Source organism: Cryptomeria japonica, chromosome 5 (assembly GCF_030272615.1).
Source record: "Cryptomeria japonica chromosome 5, Sugi_1.0, whole genome shotgun sequence".
Taxonomy (NCBI): domain Eukaryota; kingdom Viridiplantae; phylum Streptophyta; class Pinopsida; order Cupressales; family Cupressaceae; genus Cryptomeria; species Cryptomeria japonica.
The window spans coordinates 43269130-43288692 of NC_081409.1; the positions used below are offsets into that span (position 1 = coordinate 43269130).

The 19563-nt window shown below is 38.9% G+C and overlaps 1 protein-coding gene across 2 annotated transcripts in view; it reads right to left on the reverse strand.

Annotated features, from left to right (window-relative positions):
- LOC131039944 (uncharacterized) overlaps positions 1-19563 on the reverse strand; it is a 214215-nt gene that overhangs the window by 129455 nt on the left and 65197 nt on the right. For both annotated transcript variants that reach the window (XM_057972801.2, XM_057972796.2), the window contains exon 2: positions 8372-8507. In XM_057972801.2, coding sequence (XP_057828784.2) covers positions 8372-8507 — 136 coding nt within the window. The remainder of the gene's footprint in view (positions 1-8371; positions 8508-19563) is intronic.

The following is a 19563-nucleotide window of genomic DNA, read 5'->3' on the forward strand; positions in this document are numbered from 1 at the left end:
CTGGCTTGGAACCAGAGTGACCATGAACCATCGCTGTAGACAAAGTCTGCACAAAGTTTGGAAACTATTCACTGCCAAAAGACTGTGGAAAGCACAGAGCACTTAACATGAATTCCTGATAACACATAAGAGATAACATCGTAGGTGGGCATCGATTCTCAACCTTGACAAACCAGTTGAAATCCAACCAGCCTGATCAACTTGGAATTGGAATTCCTGAGTGAAACAAGTTGTTGTTGAATTTGGTTGCCAATTAACTGTGTTAAGAACAGAACAGGGAAACAGCTCTATTAGATTCATTGTGATTAAACCACAGTATCAGCCCACAGTTGAGAACAGTAAGATTCCAAACTCAAAGATTTATTGGAAATATCATACCTAAAGAAAGTCGTAGGCTTAAACAGGAAATACTGAGGTCGACAGACAACTAAATCATTTGAAGAGCCAGGATTGGGGTCCATTTGATAACAGTAAATTGTTGGAATTTTGAAGATTCATTTCATAACAGTTTTGCACAGTTTAATAGAAGTAATTTTCTCCAAGTTAAAACAACACAGTCTGAATTTCTTACTCTGTTTTAAATATCATTTCATTTGTTTGGGCTAACCAAGTTTAGCGTTGTAGCACTCTGCATCACCTGTACTCCTTCAAATTCCGTTGTGGTTCTTTGTGCCAATGTCCTCGAGGGAATGTGGGATTCGGAAGCATTGTGTAATGGCCTCGGGAGTTGATCAATGTACCCCTCGGCCTGCTCAGCACGAGCTTGATCCATGTCCTTTTCAGTTGTTACTTCTTCAAGTTGCCTGAGTATGTTCTGCACTGAATCTTTAAATTCCTCCTTTTCCTGCTCCTTAGTGGCTCGTCTGATGGGGACGGTTGTGATGCTATAATCTACCAGTGTGATCTGATCTGCTGGCTTGTCTACAGGCGGGGTGGCGATGTGAAGAGTACGGTTCCTTTGCTCATCTTTGGTTATTCTGGAATATGCCTTAGGCTTTTTCTTCCCCTTGGCTTTAGCTTGATCGATACGTGAGAAGATGTCCTCCAAATCGATGGGTGGCTTTGTGGCAGCCTTGCGCTGGGCTTGGGCAATTAACCATTCTTGAGGTACAGTCTAGGCCGATGCTATGGTTAAATTTGCACTCTACTCTTTGATGTTCTCAACCGTCTCGTCACAAATTTTCAGTTGTTCTGTTACCGGAGGAGTGGAGGAGGTGTCAAGTTCTTTGCTCGCAGCAAAGTTCTCTCCCACTTCATTGAACAATTGTCAGGTGCCTTCGTGTGATGGTTGCTCTTCAATCTTTTTGAGCTCGCAGGTCTCCTCTGTCTTTTGCTCTCCTTGAATGGTAGAGTCATCTTTGGTAGTACCATGGAGCAGCAACTCATGGTAGCTTTGTTGGGTGGGTTCATGCAATTCAATCCCCTGAATGGATGGAATCTCTCCTTCCTCAATTTGGTTACCCGGCTCGGCTTGTTCAATGGCTCTTAGCTCAACGTCTAGCATGTCGGGTGCGGGAGGGTCATCAACTCCAAATGCATCAATATCACTTTGGGAAGGCGGAGCAGGTATATAATATAGTTCCACTACATCATCGGACGAACTAGGGTCCTTTAACGATGAAGTGACCTCTGGTCTCCTAATGGAGATCTTTTCCCTTCTTGTTCTTTTAGATGTCCAAGTTCCTCTGCTGGCCTTAGCCTTCTTCCTTTTCTCAGGTTTTTCAATCTCTTCCTTAGGTGCACTGGAAGTTCCCTCATCTTCGGAGGACTGAGAATCAAGGCTACCCATAAATGGTAAGTGAACTGGACTCCCTCATGAAGTAGTCGCTCAATCTCCTGATGCAACCATTGGTCTGTATATCTTCCTGGGGCTGCCATGACTGCCTCAAAATCAGTGATCGGGTCTTGCGACCAATCAACGCCTGGTAAAAGATGCCTTACTGCCTCAAATTCCCGGACTTGTAGACAATTCCCTAAATCTATGAGTTGATCTAGGACCCTGCGGTATTCAAAGAGTCGCATTTGCTGCACACTCAGCCTAGAATATTCGCACCTACGGACCTCATAGTTGTCAAAGCAGTTTTTCCAATAATCTTCAACTGATTCTTTCCATCTGCATCGCCTGCCATAGGTTCTCCTTGCCAGATTGTCGTGATCAAAGCATTTCCTTGGAAAACGCTCCTGTAGGCCATAGGAGGCTAGTTCTGCAAAACGATTCCTCCGCTTGGGATGGGCTCTTTAGATGGATGTCCTAGTTGCCTATAATCATGGGAAATGCGAATCCAGCATGCTTCCTATCCCTGAGTAAGCTGCCCGCCGGACGTGACTGCCTTTCGACCTCCATAAGAACTATCTTGTCGGTTGGGTACCGTGGAAGTCGGAGAGGGGTGCCATCAAAGCTAGCTATCCGGATGTAGGAGAACCTTGGGAACTGGATGAACCAGGCACCATATCTTTGTCCCAGAATAGTAGCTTGCTCCGAGAGACTTATGTGTAATCCTCCCTGCATTAGCCTAACCAGGCGCATTGTGAAGTCGTCATTGACGCGCTCATATTGACCAACGGCATAGGCCAAGTTGTTCTTTTCTCTTTGAGCTATATCCTGATAGTGTAGCTGTGGGTAACAATCATATACTTTTACCTGATCAGGTCCATTCCCAATTTCACCTTTCATTATTAAACCTGGCAATGGCTGGTTCCTGGCGAACATGTAGACCAAATAAGAGGTCATAGTGCAGTACTTCTTTGTCTCAAGTTCGATCAGCTGAGTGTGGATGTTGTCACTTATGATCTGGGCCCAGTCAAACTTGGATTTCCCAGCGAAGACCTGCTCTGTGAAGTAAAACATTCATTCTTCAAAGTAGTTGGATTGGGGAAGTCCCATAATCCTGCTGAGCAATGTGACCATGTCCCCATGCTCGTTGTGAAAGTCGCTTCTAGGGATCTTTTTCCCAATCCTAACACTTGGAGGTCTTCTCTCCTTGTACCACTCTTCATTCATTAGTGTTCTGCACCTGGCGGGATTCATATCATACACCCCTTGTGCTTCGTCCATAGTTGTTGCTATAGGGTTGTTTGGGAAGGGAATGTCAAATGCGTCACCAATGGCTTCAGGGGTGAAGTTAGCGAGGACCATGTCCTCGAGGAGCACCAATCTGGAACTTGGCTGGTAATGTCGGGCTGCCTCCACTACTAACTCATAGTTCTGCACTACTGGAGGAAATCCCGCCGCTTGGGCGATGCCACTTTCCATCATCTGTCTAGGCCTGTCGTAGGCATTAGGGGAGAAGACTCGGTTCCTGAAATCTTGGATATCAATATGGCCCAAGTCAGTATCACCGACACTGTCCCAGACACTCTGAACTTTTGACTCCCTCAATCCCCCTCTTTGTTATTGATACTTCATTCTTTCGACTTTACGAGGGATATCTCATTTGGATGCTGGCGATGTCTCGGCTGTAGCAGGCATCTTTGATGATTCTACCGCCGATTTAGGCATTTATCCTTCACAGCTGGATGCGGATTACGAGGCGACATAAAAGAAGTAATGCGGGCTAGATAAAGAATATGCCAACATACAAGGATCAGTTCAAAAAAACGAATTGAAAGAACAGCATGATTTCGTTAGCTAAAAGCTTGATTGATTTAGACATGAATATTTGTGAAGCTTTTCGATTGCGGATTTACACTTAGGCATTTATTTCGAAATGGATGGTTAATTCCGAGTCTTTGTTTTCAATCGATTTGCATAATGTTTTATAAGCGGAAAAAGATGCAATTTTCAAGACTTAAGTATTTTAATCAATTTTTTGCACACACATCTATCCAATTTGCAAATATTTTAGACAACCGAGAGAGGTGAAGCACACTTACCTAACGAAAATGAATGGCGAGAATTTGCACAATTTGCCTTGCAAGAACAGATTCCAACTTTCGGGTGGGGAAGCCTGCGATTTGAATTTTACGGTTAACTCTTTATTCAAATTTTCGCGCCTATGGTTTGAAAAGGACCTACAGTTTTTGAATTTTAGACTTAGCGATTTTATTACTCCCTACAAGGTACGAAAACCCCTTGACTTTCAATGCTTCAAAGAAGAGTTACGGTAGCACCTTTAAATGGAAAATTTGGGAGAATGAAGCGCCTTTGCAAGTTTATACTCTCTAGAAATTACAGTCTCAACCCCACGCAAGGCTTCGGCGATGGAGAATGGAGTAGGCGGCACACACTCATGCCGCCTCACTGTGTGATATGCTTAAAAACGCGGACCTTGGCAAACTTCGGGGTTTTTCTTCTATTTTCAAGCATTACCCTTCACGCGTTTTACCTCTCAAGTCACGATTTTCAGCAGTTGAAGCCGCTTTGCGGGGGTTTTGCGAGCTTTATCTTCATGCGATTTACCACGCACTTCACCCTCGAATGGCGAATTTCGGAGCTTTTAATGTGTTTGCAAAGCGCGGCACTCTGGCCCCTTTTGCCAATTTTAAAACCTCTGAAGAAATCGCAATTTTCGGCGATTGGGCGAAGTTTGCAAATTGCGGACCTTTGGTTGCTTTTGTCAATTTTGGACTTTTCGCATTTTTACCAGGAAGTACGAACTTCGGCACTTTTAGCCCTTTCACCAACTTTGCATTTTTCGCGCATTTCACCTCTTCACGCGATTTTCAGTGCTTTGAAAACTTCGCAATTTAAGTGCCCTTTGAGAATTTCGGCCCTTTTGGGCATTTTGCCAACTTTCTAACTTTTTGGACCTTTTGGGCATTTTGCCAACTTTCTAATTTTTCGGACCTTTTGGGCATTTTGCCAACTTTCTAATTTTTTGGCCCTTTTGGCTACTTTGTCAACTTTTCACTTTTTCGGCCCTTTTGGTTACTTTGTCAACTTCTCACTTTTTCGGCCCTTTTGGGCATTTTGCCAACTTTTCACTTTTTCGGCCCTTTTGGCTACTTTGTCAACTTTCTAATTTTTCGGACCTTTTGGCTACTTTGTCAACTTTTCACTTTTTCGGCCCTTTTGGCTACTTTGTCAACTTTCTAATTTTTCGGACCTTTTGGCTACTTTGTCAACTTTTCACTTTTTCGGACCTTTTGGCTGAAAGGTGCGAGCTTCGGCACTTGGGTGAGTTTAAGGCTTTCGCCCCTCCTTTACCTTTCGGATGGCGAAAATCGACATTCATACAAATTCTGCAAACCTTTAAAAACATCATGTAATCCCTCTCATTATTCTTATGCGAAAATCGGCATCTTTGGATCCTCACACGACCTTCAGATGCTTTGTCCCTTACTTGGCGGACTTTGCCAGCTTCTATCATCACACGCCTATTCAAGGCGATTTTACAAGCTTGAACACTCTCTTGGAATTCGTGCCCGAGGGCTCGACTGACCTCATGGGATCACAGGCTCCTTCATTCAACATCATCATCTTACGGACTAATCGCGGACTCGCTCGAAAGGACGCGAGACACTCTGCACGGAACTCAACAGGGCGAAGATGAAAAAGGCCCTCAAAAGGAAAGGGGATCTTGTCGGCGACAAGGAGCGTGTGCAACGCACAACACAACCCTTATCTGAATTAGAGCACTTGGAATGGTCATTCTCAGCCTAGGAAGATTTTAGTAGCATTGGCCCTCATAGATATGGCACACTCTAGAGAACCTATGTAAAAACATAGTGTGTGTTTATGCACCATGTAAATGAATCAAAGCCCTAGCCAGGACAATCCTAAGTGTACTTTGTAGCACAAGTTGGACACAGTCTATGTGCCCCCTTCTCTAGTGCCATAGCCCACTAAACCACCTTCTTCCTTGAGTGATCTACATGTTCCTTTCCAAGTCTAACATAAATGATTTACATAAGCCTTAAAGGGTGGCTTTCAAACCATCACACCCTTTCACAAAAGTTTCCTTCTATTATCATTTAATACATATAATTATCCCTTCCTTTTCAAAGAGTTTTCTACATTAATCTCCATTTTAACCAAAGAATCATATTATCCTTTATTTTTTCTATCTCCTTTTAATGCTTTCATAACTTTATTTTCACTTCAGTGAAAAAGTTTCATTACATATATGATATTGTGAATCCATAGTAAATAGCCAACAATTTAAACACCTAAACCCCTTGACTGAGAATGACTGCATGGTTGAGAGAGCTTCCATTGTATCTCAGTCGAATTTCAAGTAAGTATCTATATTTTTCTAATGTTTTCATTCCAACGCTGAACAGGTTGACAAACAGTTAAGCTGCAATAGGAACAAACATTTTAGGTCCTAAGAATTCCCTTTTACATCTATCAAGTTTATTTAACTAGGGCATTTTCGCTTTCATGCCATTAATTATTTTTAGTCTGAAACCATGGATCTGGATTTTGCTTCTTGTTCTAACAAAAGAGCTCAATGCATGTGCATTATTTGAGCATGCATGTGCATCAAAAGAAAGCAAAAAGAGCAAAAAATATCATATTAATGCCCTGAATGACCAAAACAGGTCCTCAGAGTGAAAAGACATGATATAACAGTAACATAAGTGCAAAACCAACACCTTCCTAAAAGGCCCAAAACAAGAAGGGAATTAAACAGCTTTACCTCAAATCATATTTAAACAAAAACTTAAGCAAAAGGTTAGAATGCATTCCCTAAACAAAATCTCCCCTTTGTTGCTTTATAATCAGGAAGTGATCACTCATATTTAACAGGAAGATCACTTCAAGGATAAATGCTTCACAAATGAATGGAAACTTGATTGTCTGAATTTCAAATAATTGAACAATACTGAACAGTACTTATAATATGCTAGTATTCTGCAAACAAGATAACCTAAAAACTTAAAATAGTGGAAGGAACTTTCCATGTTCCTCTAATAGTCCTATTCTACAGAGAATGGATGATGTACATTGTAAATGTCAATGCAATAAATCCCAATGAAATGCAACTGCAAGAGCCCTTTAGAATTCACTTGAAAAAGCATTTTCATGTCTCATAAAATGTTTGGTTCCTTGCACAAACCTATAAACAAACAAAATATTTAAGGGAAATACCACCTTGACGAAAGAAACATAATATTTAGTTAAACTATTTCCTGATGGTTTTAAATCCCGTCTATTTACATATTTAAGTGGCATAGTTTTCACCTCACATTTTGCTGAATGAAGAAAAAATTATGTTCACAAAATATAATCAGGTAAGGCGTAAACATTTACAAAACTGGTGCACGATGAAACGTGTTTATCTAGATGCCAGAAAGACATTGTCTGAAATCCTTAACATTGAAGCTCGATAGGTTTCAATGTACATGAGCTGACGTATAAGGTAAAGGTCTGGTAAGTTATTAAAAATTCAAGAAAACGGGTCTGACATAATCACATAATTCTGTCAAAACAAATACAAAACAATAACCCGAAGTTTCTTCCTTGGTCTATAAATCATGTTTTGCAGTTTATTTTTACGACCTTATTGTTGTACTTGTATCCATTTTTGGGTATTGATTTGTAAGGAGGGAGGGTACCATTAGGAAGCACCTCTGCCAATGGAAATGAAAAGCATCCATTTGAAACATGTTGATGTAATTGGTTTAAATATGGAATGAGATTTAACTTGGTTAGATCACGTGTGAGACATAAACTACAAGGGCCAAACTCTCCAAAATTATTTCAAATTAATAGCCTCGCCTATGGAGAAAAGGGTCATATTGGAATAGCATCTTCATTAATGTCGTATTGCATTAAGTACATAAAGAAGCCCGAGACATTTGGAAGTAGAAATGCTTCTCCACTAATGTTATTCTAAACTGAGTCCAAGGACAGAGAAATACAAGACATTTAGGAGTAAAGGTTTTCTTATGAGTAGCTTCCACTTAGAGAAACGATTACAAAGAGAACAGAACCAAAAAATGCATATCCCAACATAAATGACAAAAAAAAAAGTGCAAGAGAATTACAGGGCCCAGTTCATGGCTAAATCATGAGAATAATCAAAAAATAACAATCGAGAAAACAGCAAAGCTTAAAAAATTTCATTATGACTGGAAAATTTTGAAATATTGTGTGTAGTGAAACAATGGTAGTAATGATCATAGTATAGGACTTGGTAATATATAAGAAGCAAATGCAGAGAAAATGTAATCATGTAGTTGAGGAGTTTTGCACATTACAAATATCTACATCTACACTATATCATCTATATGAAAAGCAAATGATGTGACAAAACTATGTCCTGCACTCAAGGAATATGTTACAATTTACATGTATCCATATCTAAAACTTATTTCCAATATACTAAGGCGTGTGCAGTCAGGATCCAAATCTTTTGAGGAAAATTTTTAAGCAGGTGAACTGGTACGTAGAGCACATTCTCAAAAACAGTCTACAAGAACTTACATGCCAGTTGGAGTATAGGTCCTATTGTATGTAACTTTAATATCCTCTGGTGTCAAACCACAACCATCGAAATAATGCGCGATGTCCATCTTCAAGGTGTATCGCCCCGTACCAGTCAATTTTGCATAGATAGAACCTAACATATCAGTAAAGGATACTTCAGAAAAAACATCAAATTCATAATTGAGACAAGTAACCATACAATAAGCCAGGCTGAGATGATTGCAATTAGAGAATTAATTCAATGCCACACCATCAAGTGATCTTTAACATCTGTTTCACTAACCAGTTTCCACCTCAGTATTTATGAAAGAAAAACATGAAATTGGCCCCTAGTAATTCTGGTTGCATCTTCAAAACATGTTACAGGTAACAATAAGAAACATTTAATCAAATTGACAATATTAAACACGCAAAGCAATAATCTCAGTGGCTATGCTATAATGTAAGCATAAAGGAACTCTAGCAAATAGTCAAAGTCTAAAAAGTACTTATAAAATTGTGAAGGCTTGAATACATTGAACAATACAAGTCTACACCCATTTCACGAAGTGGGACAACATATTAATGCTAGTGTAGTTTTTTTTTCCTTATGTTAGGGAGTATTTACTTTTCCTACACATATTTTTTAAGCTTGCTTCAGTTATTAGGAGTAGTTAATATGAGGACATGTGGCTAAATACATAAGCTACATGTGTCATTCTCTCACATGCATGAGTAGTTGAGTTAACACACCCTCTTTTGGCTTGTTGTGCCACCTCTCATAACCACTATTTTGTCGTTACCTAATTAGGTTATTGGATAGTTGAATTTCTCACCCTTTTTTGGCTTAATGTGCCACCTTTCATGACTCCTTTTTTGTCTTCACCTAAGGAGGTCATGTCACATGTTTTGGCATTTACCAAGTAGGTAAAGCCTCCCAACTTTTATGGGAAGTAGGAGTTAATGCACCTCTTGGATGTATATGCCTTATTTTTGTCATATATACAGCACTCTCCTCTCACTTTTACTAGTTCAATGATAGCTCAATAAGAGTATTGAGAGTATTTTGCAATTTCTCTTGCCTTGTCTCAATTTTTCTCTCATTTTAAACTTCACTTTATTCCGCTATTTTGATCTTCAATCATTTGTCAAGTGGAGTTGCATGTGATCTATGACCGACATCAAATCCTAGCTCAGTTCATGCTTCTTGCATAATCTAACATGGTATTAGAGTCGTGTTGTCTAATATAGCTCATGTATTTTCTAACATTTTTAAAGAGAGATTTGAGACTAATAGAGAGCTAATATTTTCCTCAAAAACAAAGTATGCTCTTCTCCTGCATCTTTGTATGACCTGGAGAATCAAAACAATTTAAAGGAAAAAATAAGCACCTCGTTAATCTAGTTTACATATATGTGTTCCTATGAGATTTGAGTGATTGCAGCTTTTAGGTAGTATTGGAGACATTTTCAACATTTCCAGAGCATCCAGAAGGTTTGAGAAAGTCAAGATTGACTTATTTCACCAAAATCAAAGGTCAGAAGAAAAAAGATCAAGAATGTCCTACTTCAAAACCAAATAATCAAACCTCTTCATCAAAAGGTGAACAACCTAAGAAGGAGAAAGGTCAAGTGTTTTTATTGTGAGAGGCATGGCCATGATGAACATAAGTTTTAAAGAAACAAATTGATCACCTTTCACATCTTCTAGAAAAGAAAAGTATCAAGGTGCATGATTCAGTCAAACAAAGTTCATCAAAAGTCTTCTAAAGAAACAAATAAAAGTTAGGATAAGGGAAAGGGTAAGGCCCTAGTTGTTCTTGCTTCACAACCAAATTCTTGGATCATTGACTTGAGTGCTTCGCACCACATTGATTCTTTAGAAGATGATTTCATCTCTTTAGAGACATGTTCTTTGCCTAACATACTAATGGGTGATGACACTCCTATTGAAATGCATGGGAGAGGGTTTGTTGATGCGGGCTAAGGAACATTTCAAGATGTCCTCTGTGTTAGTGTGAATAAGGATATTTCCTAACTAGTTCTCGGTTAGCACATATTCACACATGTTTACTTAGGATACCTTAGTTGTCACATGACACAATCATTTAATAATGTTGATGCTCGTTATTTTAGGTGTCATTCTAGATAGAGATGAGTTATCATCGTGCATTTAATTTTGTCACAAGGTAGTTGTAACTACTCCCTCCTCACTTGTCTATATAAGTGTTGATGTGTCTTTTGTACAGGACCAAACACACCATAAAATACCTAAAGGTACCTTATCCTCTCTTGAACAAAGTTTCCCAACTGCTGAAGATCTCGCTGAAGGATCAGTCGGAGTAACTCCAAGGTTCTGATGTGTAGGTTCTCTACGTGTGGATAAGCTCTTTGCGGTACGATGTGATTTTGCTGGAATCACAAGGGGACTTACTTTTGACAACCTGAACGTCTGATTTGCTTTGGATATTACTAGAACGTGGAATTTCACCGGCCCTTGATTTTAAAAAAAGGAAAAAGGATAAGGGTTGGAACAGGATCTATTTCTAACACTAAGAATGTAACAGCAATGGATGACCTTTGATGAAACTCTAACTAATTCTTGCTTTGACATGCTAGGATCATCTCCACAAGGTTAGTGCGATCTTCTAAGGATGGCTTTGTGATGTTCAAATCACTGCTACAAGCATAGATACCGTCAGGTTGATGCATATCAATGAAGCAGCGATAATTGAAGTTAAGATTAAACTGAATGATTCTAGTTGACTACGCAAGGCAAGTCTGCAATCAACAAACCACTAGTAGTATGGATATACGAATTTCACCATTGATCATACAAATTTCTTCCATTCACCTAATAACATGAAATCAAATTTGAGAAGTATAGAGTGTAAAGTTGTTTCAATTTTAATTAAAGAACAAGTTATGAACTATGAATGCTATATATGGACATGAGGAATTATGTCAATATCTAATAATTCTGATTTTTATCTGCAGGTCTGAAGGAGAGAGATCATTTAATATTTTCTATGTCTTCTCCAAATGAATTCAATTGGCATATATATTATTTAGGCAACCGATCAATTGGTGTATTGACCGGTCATGCCTGACCGATCAATGCACCCATTGATCGGTGCCTTTACAATTATACCATTAACACAATGCTGATTATCGGTTCAAAAACCCCCGATAGCATATTGTAATATCATAATATAATGACTGATCAATTTAATGAATCGGTTCATATAAACACCGATGATTCAAAGTGCACGATGAATATAATCCAACCGGTGCATTTGTTAACCAATGTTAATGCCAAATGAAGCGGTCTATTCATTAAACCCGATAACAAATATGCTCGATATAATTAAGCCCGATAACAGATGTGAATCGGTGCCAATGTTTATGCATCCGATAGCAAGTATGTATCGGCGAATTTAACCCGATAACTTATAGCATTTAATATGCTATAGGGTTAATACCCCGATAGCATATTAACAAGCAATGTTTGTACAATCCGATAATCATATGCAATATAAATCAGACATGAAGCATGTAGATAAATAACAAAACAAGGAAGGTTAGGAAGATCTTATCTTGCATAAGCTACCATGCATTAACACTCCCTCTTAGCTTTGGAAGATAAGGCAACCTGCATCACATTTCCTTTTCATAACTAAGATAATGTCAGTCAACAAAAATCATTTATACATGAGAAGTACCATCAAGACATATGATACAAAACAGAAGAACATCACTTGAGCATGTGACATAAAGTATTATTTTAACATGTGATAAAAGTAAGAGAATCATCACCTGACCATGTGAGAAATCACCAAAACATGTGATCTGTAGGATTCATCAAGATATCACCTAACACATGATATCAGTATTGCCTAACACGCAATACTTAAGGATAAGTCTATGAGAAAGGTTAGTTTCTCATCATATCCAAGTTGTGATAAGTGCAATAACATTTATAAATGTTTATCACAACATAGTCATGGCACATCCATGACTTACCAGAGATCCAACATGATCAATGGTTGAGATATCACCTACACGTGATATCAGTATTGCCTGACACGCAATACAAGGATAACCATATGAGAAGTGCTTAAGTTCTCATCATATCCAAGTTGTGATAATGCAATAACATTTGTACAAATGTTGTATCACAACATAGTCATGGCACATCCATGACTTACCAGTGATCCAACATGATTACTGGTTTGACTATCATAAGATCATCACCTTATGATGTCTACATACAAGTGTTCAGTATCTGAGAGATCATCACCTCTTAGATATGAACACAGGTGGCAAGAAGCCAAGAGATAGTCCAAAAAGAAGTTTACACCTTAAACATCTTAAATATATGTAAGTATAGATTACAAAGCAGATTACCTTTCTATCATACCTAAACCCTTTCTGAAGTGGTTAACCTTCACTCTGGAAAGTGGTTTGGTCAGAATATCTGCAGTCTGATCTCCTGTACACACATATTCTAACTTTATCACATTCCTGTCAACCATATCTCGTACATAGTGATATGGAATCTCAATATGTTTGGACCTGTCATGAAATACTGGATTTACAGAGAGTTTTATACATCTTTGATTATCACACTGAATGACTGTAGGTTTCATTGGTTCTCCAAATAATCCCACGAGCAATTTCCTTAGCCATACTGCTTCTCGAGCAGCCATTGAAGCTGCAATATATTCAACCTCTGTGGAACTCTGAGCTACTGAAGATTGTTTTCTGCTGATCCAGGATATCATGGATGACCCTAAACTGAAGCAGCACCCTGAAGTGCTCTTTCTGTCAATCACACTGCCAACCCAATCTGAATCTGTAAATCCATGTAGATCTATGTCAACCTTTTCATATTTAAGACCAAGCTTTAGGGTACCTTGTAAATATCTCATTATATGCTTTACTGCAACCAGGTGTATCTCCTTAGGTTCACACATGAACTGACTTAAGGCATTAACAGCATAGCAGATATCTGGCCTTGTATTTACTAGATACATCAGGGACCCAATCATCTGCCTGTATTGAGTGGGGTCAGTAGGTCTTGATTCTGCCGCTGCTTCTTTAAGTTTATGGAAGTTGGTTTCCATAGGAGAGGTCATGGGTCTGCAATTTAGCATTCCAAATCTTGTCAATATGTCCAAGGTGTACTTCCCTTGGTTCAGTACAATATTATCAGAATTCTGCCATACTTCCAATCCTAGGAAGTAATGAAGAAGCCCCAAGTCTTTCATATCAAATTCTGTGGATAGATCTTTCTTGCATTGATCTATTAGGTGATCATCTCCTGTAATTAATAAGTCATCAACATATAAAATTAATATTAACATATCACCTTTATTTCTTTTGAGGTAGAGATTAGGATCTGCATCATTCTTAGAGAAACCCAGCTTTGAGAGATAAGTGTCAATTCTTTCATACCAAACTCTGGGAGCCTGTTTGAGCCCATAAAGAGCTTTCTTGAGTCTACACACATGAGACTTTGCATCATGAATTTCAAACCCTTCAGGTTGCTCTAAGTAGACTTCTTCCACGATCTCGCCATTTAGGAATGTTGTCTTAACATCCATCTGATGTACCTTCCACCCCTTTGCTGCTGCAATGGCTAGGACAGCTCTTACAGATGTGTACCTGGCAACAGGTGCAAATGTTTCTTCGTAATCTATTCCTTCCTTCTGTGAGAACCCTCTAGCTACAAATTTGGCCTTGTGTTTTTCAATACTGCCATCTGCAGCATGCTTGATTTTAAACAACCATTTAGAAGACACGACAAACTTCTTGGTTGGCCTAGGAACAATCTCCCAAACATCATTCTTCATAATGGACTGATATTCTTCAGTCATGGCATCTATCCATACTTGATGTTTGAGTGCATCTGAAACATTGTTAGGTTCAGCTTTAGAGAGATCATTCATAAGTGCAACATAGTTGATGAATTTATTAGGCCTCTTGTTTTCCCTGAAGGTTCCTGAAGGAGCAGCGAACTTCTGAGCTTCTGCTATAGTTTTGGTGGCCCATAGTGGTCTTTTCTTGCGATTATCTATAGGTGGGTCTTGTGTTTCACTTATAGTTTCCTCAAGATACTCCCTCTAAAGCTCAGGAGTAGGTTCTTCTTCTAGGTTAGGAGTAGGATTATGAATTTCAGGTTCTATTGTATTTTGGGCCCTTTTGAAGGCTAAATCTTCTTCGAAGATTACATCCCTACTGAGTTCAATATTTCTCTGCCCTTGTACATAGATTCTGTAGGCTTTAGAAGTTTCACTGTATCCTACAAGTATTCCCCTTTTTCCAGAGGGTTCTAGTTTTAGTCTTTTCTCTTTAGGTACATGAATATAGACCGGACACCCAAATATCCTAAGATGGCTGATATCTGGTTTTGTCTTGGTAAAGACTTCCTCAGGAGTTTTATCTTCAAGGTGTGAATGAGGACATCTATTTTGTATGTACACAGCAGTATTAGTTGCTTCTGCCCAAAGGTTCAAGTTTAGATTTTGATCTAGTATCATGGCTTTGGCAGCTTCTACTATGGTCCTATTTTTCCTTTCAGCTACTCCATTTTGTTGTAGATTATAAGGTATTGTCAACTCCCTCTTAATCCCAGAATTTTTACAGAAGTCTTTAAATAGTCCTGATGTGTATTCCCCCCCATTGTCAGTTCTTAAGGTTTTAATTTTGTTTTCAGAGAGATTTTCTGTTAATGTTTTAAACTCTTTAAACCTACTTAGGATCTCTTCTGATTCTTTACATTTCAGAAAGTAGATCCACGTCTTCCTAGAGTAGTCATCAACAAAAATTACATAGTACAAAAATCCCCCTAGCAAAGGTATGGACATAGGTCCACATACATCAGAATGAATTAACTCCAAAACTTTTCTAGTTTTCCTAGTACTATTCTGAAATGCATTTTTGGTATTTTTACCTAAGGCACACCCTTTGCATGCCTCTGAATGATATTGCTTCAACTTAGGTAGACCTGTGACAAGGTTTCCCATGGTTGACAAAGCTCTATAATTCAGATGGCCTAATCTCCTGTGCCATACTTCATTTGCATTAGTTGCTTCATGGATCAATGCTAGATTGGGCTCTGTACATAGCTCATACAAATAGCCTTGTCTTCGACCAATGACCTTAGCGTCTTTGATGGAGGATCTCTTTGGCCAAGCCAACACCTTGTTTTCCATGAAGGTCACTCTGTATCCTTGATCTTCTAGTGCTGATATGGAGATTAGATTTCTTTTGATGCCTGGAACATATAGTACTTCTTCAAGTCGTAGTGACATGCCTGTCTTCAGTTTGATGGTGCAGGTTCCAATTCCTCTGACTGGATGTGAAGAATCGTCTTCGATGGTTACTTCCTCATCATCTTTCTCTATCATGGAGTCTAGTATTTCTCTAAAGCCGGTGATGTGTCTGGATGAACCACTGTCGATCACCCATGAGTTAGATTTGTTTGAAGCATGGCTTGTAAGTGCTGAGTAGAGGACATAGTTCTCGGAGTCATTTTCTCTTCTAGATTTCCTCACTTTTGCAAATGTGGCTTGCTTCCCTTTCTCCGGACAGTTTGCAACATAGTGTCCGAATTTGTCACACCTATAACATTGAACATGTGATAGGTCTTTCTTAGAAGTGTTATTGCCTTGTTTAGCTTTTCTTTTCTTGAATTGCTTCTTTTTGTGCTTCTTATTGATGTTTGTATTTAGGACTTGCAAGTCTTCATCTATATTCTTCTGTTTTATTCCTACCTTGTTCAATCGGGATTCTTCTTGTAGACAGTCATCTCTTAGTCTTTCAAACTTAGGATATTTGGACCTAGCACTGATGCCTTGGACGAATGTGTTCCATCCACTAGGCAATCCATCTAGAGCAATGAGTGTTAACTCTTTGCTTTGGATGTCGTATCCAAGGGAAGCTAGGTCATCTCTTAGGCTTGATATCCTCATGAAGTAGGAGTTAATTGTCTGCCCTTTGTTCATACTGATATGGTTGATCTCTCATCTTAATGCCAGAGTACGACTTGCATTTGATATCTCGAATGTCCTTTCAAGTGCCTTGAACATTTTATAAGCCGTCTCCTACTTTCTAATGATGGGCATTATATTATTTCTTACCCCATCCACTATTATTTTAATAGCCTTATCATTTCCCTCGATCCATGTGGATTTCTCGGTTTCATCTTCTGGTTGTGCACTTTCAATTTGGACATATGAATCAACTTTGTTTTCTCTTAAAATCATTTTGATTCTAAACTTCCAAGCTGAAAAATCTTCGCTAACTCCGAGTCTATCTTCGAATCTGATAGCATTGGCCATTATGGAAATGTGATGTAGTTTGTAACTTAGTCCTTGAATTTTATCAAAATTGAATAGCCTTAGGTTCGATTACCTTGGCTCTGATACCATGTAAAGTTGTTTCAATTTTAATTAAAGAACAAGTTATGAACTATGAATGCTATATATGGACATGAGGAATTATGTCAATATCTAATAATTCTGATTTTTATCTGCAGGTCTGAAGGAGAGAGATCATTTAATATTTTCTATGTCTTCTCCGAATGAATTCAATTGGCATATATATTATTTAGGCAACCGATCAATTGGTGTATTGACCGGTCATGCCTGACCGATCAATGCACCCATTGATCGGTGCCTTTACAATTATACCATTAACACAATGCTGATTATCGGTTCAAAAACCCCCGATAGCATATTGTAATATCATAATATAATGACTGATCAATTTAATGAATCGGTTCATATAAACACCGATGATTCAAAGTGCACGATGAATATAATCCAACCGGTGCATTTGTTAACCAATGTTAATGCCAAATGAAGCGGTCTATTCATTAAACCCGATAACAAATATGCTCGATATAATTAAGCCCGATAACAGATGTGAATCGGTGCCAATGTTTATGCATCCGATAGCATGTATCGGCGAATTTAACCCGATAACTTATAGCATTTAATATGCTATTGGGTTAATACCCCGATAGCATATTAATAAGCAATGTTTGTACAATCCGATAATCATATGCAATATAAATCAGACATGAAGCATGTAGATAAATAACAGAACAAGGAAGGTTAGGAAGATCTTATCTTGCATAAGCTACCATGCAAATTGTTGAATCAACCCATAGAATTCACCATTTCTTCAATGAAGTTTACAAGTCTTTTGCAACAATATCTTGGCAACAATCTTTGCCTTCTCTTTCTACTCTACTCTAACTATTTCCTACTCTCTAACTATTCACTATTAGCTCACTATTCACTATTAGCCCACTATTAACTATTAGCTAACTATTAACCTTTACAAATAAGGAGCCAAGGCTTTATATAGGAAGCCCTTTACAAACAAATAGCTCTAATTGACTTAGAACCAATGGCTAGGATTACAAGATAGAAACCCTAATTAGGGTTTGTTACAACAAACTTCCTCTAGCCAATGATAAAATTACATTCCACAAGTGAGGACCAATAGGAAGCAGGGTAGGTGCCTCGAAGTTTGTGTCATCCCCGATGAGTCAGGTACATTGAATCTGGACACGCTGAGGTGGACCAATCCGACCAGAAGAATGATGACTGGGATGCCACCTTGCCTAAAGCTTGTGACTTGGTTGATCCTCCTATGTCTTTGATATGATGAATGATGTACTTCCTTTGCTTGACCAGGCTTCCTTATTGTCAAGTCTTCCTTCCCCAGTAGCATATCTCGCCCTGAAGTGCTGGCAAAGCCTTTCTTTGTCATCTTGTGGTAAAATGAGGTCTTGAGGCTAACTTGAACTCCTTGAACACCCCTAGTCTTCCAATGCTTCAAAGCACCTTAAGTCCTCCCTTTGTGCATGTGGAACGTCCTTGATGATGATGGACTGGAAGAGGTCGTCCTTGCCTTGGCTTGGTCTTCTTCCATCTGCAAAACCAACCAAAAGGTTATTAAGGACACAATGAATTCATTCTAACATAGCATTTCCTACCTTAAATCATCAACAAGAAGACATTAAAATGAAGTTTTCTCAAGATTCTCCCCAAGGACAGGCCCTATAAAAATTTCGCTCTGGACCCTTTGGAAGGGTCAGGAGCAAATTTTGCATTCCTGACCTAAATTCTTCTCACTTTGTGACCATGCTTGCTTAGATGCATGCCTAAGGATCCCTTTAATCTCAACCAATACCAAGTTTGAGGTAAAATTGGAGCAAGATGGAGTCTTTAAGGATTTCGCTCTGGACCCTTGGGAAGGGTCAGGAGCGAGATTCTTGATTAGGCTCAAATTCTATCATTTTTCTACTCCAAAATGCCCCTTAAGACAAGCACATGCTAGCCTTCTCTCCACCAAGGCCTGGGAATCCATCTCTTGACCTCCATCATGAGCAAATTAGGTGGAATTGAGAATTTCTTTCTGGACCCTTTGGAAGGGGCAGGAGCGAAATTCAAGTTTTAGACTTGATCCTTCATTTTCTTCATTCCAATTTACTTCAAAAGACAAGAATACCTCACTCCTCCTTCAAGCATGCCATAGGAATCAACGTTTTGGCTTCACACAAGGAGAAAATAGGTGCTTTGAGGAATTTCGCTCTGGACCCGTTGGAAGGGTCAGGAGCGAAACTCTTCCTTTAGGTTGATTTCCCTTAATTGGCTCCACTCTTCTCACTTTGTTCTACCTTGACTCTCCATTTGGATCCTTCTCTCATGCTTGCAACACTTTGTTTGACATCAAAATGGTTAGAAAGGAGAATTCCGCTAAAAATCATAGCCACGGATAGGACCTATCTAAGATTTCGCTCTGGACCCTTTGGAAGGGTCAGGAGCGAAATTCAAGTCCTAGCTTAAAATCTTCATCATTTGTGGCCACAATCCATTCCAAGGCATGCCTAGGGGTCCTTCCAAGCCCAATCTACCTTGATCCACACTTAGCTTGACACAAAAATGAAAGGAAAAGGTGAATTTTAGGAATTTCACTTTGGACCCTTTAGAAGAGTCAATAGCGAAATTCACCTTCTTGAGCTTATTTCATCATTTTTCCACTTCAATTCACCTCAAAGGTCAAGGAAATGTTACTCCATTCCTCTCTAGGCCAAAAAAACCAAAAGTTTGACTTGTTTTGAAGGGGAAATAGGTAATCTTAGGAATTTCGCTCTGGACCCTTTGGAAGGGTCAAGAGCGAAATTCTAGTTT